This window comes from Erinaceus europaeus, chromosome 9, assembly GCF_950295315.1.
Source record: "Erinaceus europaeus chromosome 9, mEriEur2.1, whole genome shotgun sequence".
NCBI lineage: Eukaryota > Metazoa > Chordata > Mammalia > Eulipotyphla > Erinaceidae > Erinaceus > Erinaceus europaeus.
The window spans coordinates 14,589,464-14,597,428 of record NC_080170.1 but is presented as its reverse complement, the minus strand read 5'-3'; the positions used below and the strand labels follow the sequence as shown (position 1 = coordinate 14,597,428).

The 7,965-nt window shown below is 40.7% G+C and overlaps 1 protein-coding gene across 1 annotated transcript; it reads left to right on the top strand.

The window, feature by feature from the left end:
• The first annotated feature begins 4,627 nt into the window (after positions 1–4,627).
• LOC103117164 (vomeronasal type-1 receptor 4-like) lies at positions 4,628–7,120 on the top strand. The gene is made up of 2 exons (XM_016190008.1): positions 4,628–4,726; positions 6,239–7,120. Exons 1-2 carry the CDS (start codon positions 4,628–4,630, stop codon positions 7,118–7,120), a joined length of 981 nt encoding a protein of 326 aa, XP_016045494.1.
• Positions 7,121–7,965: the final 845 nt, after the last annotated feature.

The following is a 7,965-nucleotide window of genomic DNA, read 5'->3' as shown; positions in this document are numbered from 1 at the left end:
GACAGACTACCCCACCAATGTGTCCTGGTGCCCCACTTACCCATATCCCTGCCCCACTAGGAAAAGAAAGAGACAGGCTGGGAGTATGGACAGACCTGCCAACACCCATGTTCGGTGATGAAGCAATTAAAGAAGCCATAATTCCACGGGGTTAAAGAATGGGAAAGCAGGAATTGTGTGATTACACAAAAGGTTAAGCGCACGTGACACAAAGCACAAGGACCAGCATAAGGATCTAGGTTCAAGCCCCCAGATCCCGACCTGGAGGGGAGTCACTTCACAGGCCTTGAAGCACGTCTCTATGTGTCTTTTTCTCCACCACTTTGTCTTCCCTTCCTCTCTCCATTTCTCTCTGTCTTATCTAACAACGACGACATCAGTACTAACAACAATAATAACTACAACAACAATGAAAAACAACAAGGGAAACATAAGGGAAAATAAATATAAAAAAAGAAAGTACTTTTTTAAAAAAGAATAGGAAAGCTTATTGGGGGGGGATGCGGGTTGTACCACAGCAGGTTAAGCACTCATGGCTTGAAGTTCAAGAACACGTAAGATTTGATGCTCACCTAAAGAGGGGTCCCATTACAGGTGGTAAGCAGATCTGCAGGTGTCTGTCTTTCTCTTGCCCTCTCTGTCCTCCTCTCCTCTCTAGATTTCTCTCTGTCCTATACAACAATAACAGCAATAACAACAATAATCATAACCACAACAACGATAAAATAACAAGGGGAAAAAAATGGGGGAAAAAAAGCCTCCAGGACATTGGTGCAGACACTGAGCCCCAGCAATAACCCTGAAGGCAAATTTTTTTTTAAATTAAAAAAAAAAAAGAATAGGAAAGCTATCAGGGGATGGGATCAGATATGGAGCTCTGGTGGTGGGAATTGTACGCCTCTTATCCTATGATCTTGCCAATGTTTCCATTTTATAAATAAATAAAATAACAAATACAATAGGACTATAATTCCACACCGTCCCCACCAACAGAGCTCTGTGTCCACAATCCCTCCATTAGAAACTGCAGGAGTGTTTCAAGATCAAAGATATGGGTTGACTATTATTCCTATCACTATCAATAGGTATCTATATTGGCTTATTTTTCTATGGTCCTGCTTTCTCTTCCTTTCTAAGTCATACACACTACTTCTAAATGTCCTTTTTTTTCTTTTTTCCTCTTCTTTCCAAGGGTCCTGATTGAAGTTAGGAGGCACGTGGTCATCATCTCCTAAATTTTTCCCCCTCAAGGATATGAATTAATTGTTTTGGGGTGCAGAAAGTAAGAGTTCCGGCTCTTGTAACTGGTCTCCACAGGGCATGGGCATTGACAAGTTAATCCATAACCCCAGGCTGTTTCTATCTTTCCCTAGTGTGGTAGGATTCTGGAGAGGTGAGACTCTGGGACACACTGGTGGGGTCATCTGCACAGAGAGCTCAGGATGGAATCCTAGCAGCATCTGCAACTTGCTGGCTGAAATGCAGTAAGATATAAAATAAAGCAGGACAAAATGTTTATTAAACAGAAACCAATAATTTGAAGTAGAGCAGATGAGATCAGGAATTTTAGTGTGAAAAGAAGATGGGAAGCCTGTTTTAGGTTTGTTCTGGGGGCCCATTTTTGCTGGTCCTTGATAGCTAACATGGAGCTGATCTAAAATGCTTGTCTGGGAAGATGTTGTCAGAGTTGAGAATAGGACTAGAAAACTGAATGAGGGCAGTGAGTATCTCCCAAACTAAAAGCAAATACATAAAAACAATTAACTGTGGATCACATTGATCTGACCCAGTGCCGGTATATAGTCATATTTAGCACAGGAGGCTGTGTCACCTCGGAGTCTTGTCAGGCTGAGTTTGCTGTCCATGAATATAGTTGTAAACATTCTAGGCTGCACTCATTCAGGACCAGTCTTCTTTCAGTAGCGGAATAGGCTGAACCAGGCTCCCTCCAGAGAGTGGGGCAATCCCCACTAGTTCATAGCTAGTTCCTAGTGAGGTACAGTACTGAAAAAAACAACAATAGGACATACAATGACGTACCTGATAGAAATGAAGAGAGAAGTCTATCAGAGGTCCAGGCCCATTGTATATATGGGGGATTCCAGAATGATGGGTTGGCCTGGGACTACATAAGCTGTGTTTTACTACTGTACTGCTCATCATCCTGTAACACCATCAAGTGGGTTCTGTTCATTTTTCTATTTGATAGAATTTTCAGACATTCACTAATTTATTAAGTCTATCTGCACTATGATCCTTTTATGTATATTTTCCATTCTGTGCAACCCATTTTGATCTCATTTTGGTTTTATCGTAAGTCATCAATATACTTTTATGAATCAAAGGTATGTGGTATTAAAACTTCAAGGAAAGTCTTTGCAAAATCTATTATTTATTTCACACATTTGTAAATAAGACTTCAGTTATATGTAGTCATCCCAATAAAAATTTACACTCTCAAATGAAAAGTAACCCCTTACTTGAAAAGGCTTTGCAATTAAAGTTTGATTATGTGACTCTAAGTCACACACGAGAGTGTGAATTAATGTTATACTGGCATGAGTTACAAACCATATGAGGGGAGTCACTGAAGAAGTAACAGTTGAACTCAAGCTCATGGATAAATGAAAATGATGTAGCTATCAAAACTTTATATCGAAATCTCAATAAATGTTAAAATTTTATAGGTAATTGTATTAAAATATATACTACTCATCAACCAATTATATATTCTACATGAGTGTTGCCTTGTATGGTTTTATCATCAAAGTCTACACAATTGTACATTATTTAATGAAAATTATACAATATGTAATTCTTTTTGTTTACATGTAATTCTATAAGCATTCCATATAAATACTGCAGAAGGCAATAAGTGATCAACAATGAACTTCAGTTTGATGCATATTTCATTAGATCAGTGTTTTGCTATAGGTGTGAGTCAGCGTCTGTTCATCTGTTCAGTAAGAAAAAATGATTTTGCTGAGATCCCGGGACATGACTGTAAGGACTCTTGTGGAGGAAGAGAGTAACTTACAAGGGCCAAGTGATGACACACCTGGTTTTATGTACCCATTACAGTTAATATGGATACAAGCTCAAGCCCCAAGTCCCCACCTGAAAGGGGAAAGCTTCACAAGTAGTGGTTGAAAAGTATCCTCATAATGTTAGATGAACATTTGTTTGCCATAGTTCAAAATAGCAAATCATGTTACAGTCTAGTAATACATTTTATTTTATTTTATTAAGTAACACATTTTATTATATTTTATTTCATTTTTTATTATTATTATTCATTTATTTTATTTTATTAAGGCTTCATTTTATTTACTGTATTATAGGAATGCATGGAGTCTGCAGAGATGCCTCACTAAGTCATTAAAAAGAAGAGCTGAGCTGAGAACAGGGGACACCGCATGGTGGTTGTGCAGGGTGTTCCTAGTGCCTGGTGCTCTGATATCTTACTTAGCACCACTGAATAAGTGCTGAGAAAAAAATAGAGAGAGCAAAAGAAAAACAATATTGGAAATGGAAAGGAAGACCCAAAAGAAAGCTCCCCTAGCAGTAAGGCCTCCTTATAGTTCTCTGAAAATGTATGGAAATTAATCTGACAAAACCCTAAACTAACAGGAGAAAAACACCACAAATATAGAAATATAAACCTTTGGAAGCTCACAGAAGTAGAGCAGTGTTAACAGCTAAACTGGATATACATTTTTTTTATTAGTGATTTAGTAATGATGGACAAGATTTGGGATAAGAGAGATATAATTCCACTTAATTCCCATCACCAGAGTTCCATATTCCATCCCCTCCATAGGTTGCTTCCCTATTCTTTATCCCTCTAGGAGTGTGGACCAAAGACCTTTATGGGGTTCAGAAGGTGGAAGGTCTGGCTTCTATTGTGGCTTCTGCACTGGACATGGGGGTTGGCAACTTGATCCATACTTCCAGCCTGTTTCTATCTTTCCCTAGTGAGGCAGAGCTCTGAGGAAGTGGGGATCCAGGACACTATGATGGATGACAATTAAGTTTGGTGTCTTTTGAAATTTGTGGTGAAAGTGTTAAATAGATTTCCATGGATGTTCCCTCCAACGTGTTTATGTCTTAGCAGCATATGTAGAGTCTCCTTCCTGTGCAAAAACAACCAAATGCAGGGAAGACTCTTGTAGGAAACTCACAGAAATAGTCTAATTATGGATAGGTGCAAGGACCCAGGTTCAAACCCCTAGTCCCTACTTGCAGGACGAAAGCTTCAAGAGTGGTGAAGCAGTGCTGAAGGTGTCTCTCTGTGTCTCTCCTTCTCACTCCCTTCCCTCTGAATTTCTCACTATATCTAACCAATAAATAAATAAAGATAATAAAATTAAAAACAAAAAAGAGTGGGAGGAGCTGTCGCTCTGGAGGGTGGCTCTCTTGTCTGTGATAGAGGAGCATTAAAGTGGCCACTGCTCAAACTGTACAGAGAAACAAAACAATTACCGAAAAAAGAGTACAATCAAAAAGGAACACATGGAGAGAAGTAATAAACAGAGTAACAGAACACATTCACACTCAGAAAGGGAGACAAAAGACAAACTGAAATAGTCAAAGCATCAACAAAAGAAGTAAACAGCAGTGTGCATACATGAGCACACCCCTGGTGCTAGTGGTGTTCGTGGTGTTGGTGTGTAGAGGCCTTGGTGGAGGCAAGCAGCAGACCAGTTCTCTTATTTCCAGCTGGGGAGTGAGTAGGTCTGAGGAAGCTTCTCCAAGTTCCCAAATTACCTGTCCTTGCAGATGTCTGTTGCAGTGGTAAGTGGGTGGTGCTACACAGCTGAGTTGATGGTGTGACTACCTGTTTGTTTGTTTGCTTGACAGTCTGTCACATTGTCTCTGGTGTTTCCTGCAGTTGAGGACCAGTCAAGTGAAGGCCTCACACACACTTGCACGGTGATGTGACTCAACAGTAACACTGCCTGAAGCAGGCAGGCTGCCCCTTCAGAGGATCCCTGCTCACACTCATCACCTGCTCCTTCCCCAAGCCACAAAAACTGTGCTGCATTACCTATAGGTTCTGTTGCTGTGGTTTTCTCTGAAGACTTAGTGTAGACACAATACTGACAGACAGGACTAGGGCCGAGTGGGTGAGAGTCCACACTCCCTGGGAGTTTTATTCCCCTAGCTTCAAATATCCACAAGCAATTCATTACAATTCACTCTTCAGACCTGCTTTGCCATGATTCACACCCCCAAATAGTCTAGAGGACAGAAAGCTGCTGACTGGCCAGGCCTCACTCTCTGGATAGTCTTCTTCATCAATTCCCAAAAGGAGTGTGGAGTATGCTTTCTCTGTGTCCTGGCACAATGCTGATTCAAGAACTGCTCTGACATGTTCTGATTCTAGCAGTCTACAAATGTTCCCAGATGGTTGTGTGCCTCGTTGAGTGCATATGTAACAGTGTGCAAGGACCAGGGTTCAATCTCCTGGTCCCCACCTGCAGGGGGAAAGCTCACAAGTGCTGACACAGTGCTGCAGTTGTCTCTCTGTCTCTCTCAATCTCTGTCTCCCCCTTGTTGTCAATTTCTGCCTGTCTCTATCAAATAAATAAAGAGTAAAAAATTAAATAATAAATAAATTTTAAAAAAGAATGTTCCCAGAGAACATTTTCCTGCTGGCATCTGAGGTGCAGTATACCTCTGGAATGCAGCCAGGCAAGCTCCCCGTGGGGGTGCAATGAAGCTGATCTCTGGAAGGCAAGCTCCTGAAAACTGTCTTCTTCTTTGAGTCAGCATGTTCCAGGGCTTGGGGTGGGGTGGACAGACAGACAACTCAAAACTCACAACTTGGCTTTGTCTTATTCAATATTCCTAGGTATTCTTCTGCACTTCACATGTGACTGCAAGTTTCCTCTGTGGTTTCTGTTCCATCTTCATCTCTACAGCTCTTGTAGTTGGCTACAGGCTCCTTGTTTTGCAAGAATATTGGAATCTGAAGAGATTTTCTGAGCACATGTACACTAGACTCACCTTCATACAGCCATCTTAGAAGCTGACTCTGGGGCTGGGACATTTTATGCAAGACAAAAGTGTTGATTTTTGGACATTATACTAAAGTGAGTCATCATCTGGTACAGTTTCACAGAGTCCTGCCATTTCTACTAAGCTTATAAATATTTGTGTTCAAATATTGACTGCAAGTATACACAATGGTGATATTGATGAATGACAGCATTGTAGGAATTTTTTTTTCTGCCAGTTTGGGATTGGCTTTGTTGCGAACACCGTGTTCCTCCTGCTACACATCAACACCTTCTTATTTCAGCCCCATGCAAAGAAGTCGATAGATCTGATCATCATCCATTTAACGCTAGCTAATTTTATGACAGTTTCTTTGAGTGGGATTCCAGAGATTGTGTATTTCTTTGGAATTAGAAATTTCATGGGAGACTTTGGCTGTAAGGCAGTGACTCTTTCACACCGGGTGTGTCGTGGTCTTTCCCTCTGTTGCACATCTTTCCTGAGTCTGTTCCAAGCCATCAAAATTGCTCCCAGCAACTCCAGATGGGCATGGCTCAAACCCAGGATTTCCTCATTTGTTTTCCCTGCCATTACTTTGTTCTTGATAACAAACTTCCTGATGTACATCCAGATGGCACTAAGTATGAGGGACCCCTACAATGTCACTAACCTTGGACAGGTCTATAATCTCAAGTATTGCGTAGGAGGAGACCCTAAAAAGTTGCCGGCAGCAGTTATGTTTGTTGGAGATGTACTGTGTGTGTTTCTCATGATCTCAGCTAGTGTGTACATGGTCAAGCTCCTCTTCATGCACCGAAAGAGAATGCAGCATGTCCACAGCACCAGCCTCTGTCCACGACCCTCCCGTGAAACCAAGGCCACCCACACAATCCTGGCTCTTGTGAGCTGCTTTGTCTTTTTTTATTGGACCAGCTGTTGCTTTACCCTCTATGTATGCTACCACCGTAATCGACAGGGCTTAGAGAGTATTGCACGGTTTATCTCCTGTTGTTATGCAGTCATCTGTCCTTGCTTGATGATCAGAAACAATACCAGAGAATCCTTTCTAAAATCTACCTTTGGGAAAAAAACAAACAAAAATAAGAAGTCGTCTCCTTAGATCTTTCTAGAGAGTGTTGAACACCCTCACACAGATCTCTGAATATAGGGACATGTGATGAAGACAGTCGGCCTAGTGTTAGTGAGGTAGAATTCTGATGATGTATTAAGAGCTTTTACATTGACCCTTCTCCAATCTATCCAACTTGTTAACATTGTGAGATCATAACCATGCTTATGGAATAAAACTTGTAGGAGACTATGGTACCTGGTGGGCTTTTTCTCTCCTTTTCAACAATAGTTCCAGAACTTCATTCCTACTATTGTTTGAGTGACTGTGTAATAATGTCTCTTCCCCAATATGAGCTATTCATCAATCCTAGAAATAAACTTAGTAAATAAACTTGCTGTGTTGTAGTTGTTATTATATGTATTCTTTGATAATCTGTGACATTGAATGGTTTTTTTATACATCTTTTTGTCTTCTGGATCTCTTGTTGGTGAATATTCTGTCCATGTCCTCCATCCATATTAAATAGAGTTGTTTGGAAAACAGTGTGCTTGTTTGGCTTTGTGTGTGTGTGTGTGTGTGTGTGTGTGTGTGTGTGTGTGTGTGTCTGTGTGTGTGTGTGTGTGTGTCTGTGTGTGTGTGTCTGTGTGTGTCTGTGTGTGTTGAGTTTGGTGAGCTCTTTATATATTTTGGCTATTAGCCCTTTATCTGCTGTATGTCCTATATAAATCTTCTCCCACTCTCTGGAGTGCTTTTCCTGTTTCAGTACTGTTCTCTTAGCTGTGCAGAAGCTTTGCAATTAGATGTAGTACTATTAGTTGATTTATCTCTTTTTTTTGGTGAATGACTCAAATATGCAAAACATTTGTGAAGTATTCATTAAGAACTGTTCCACC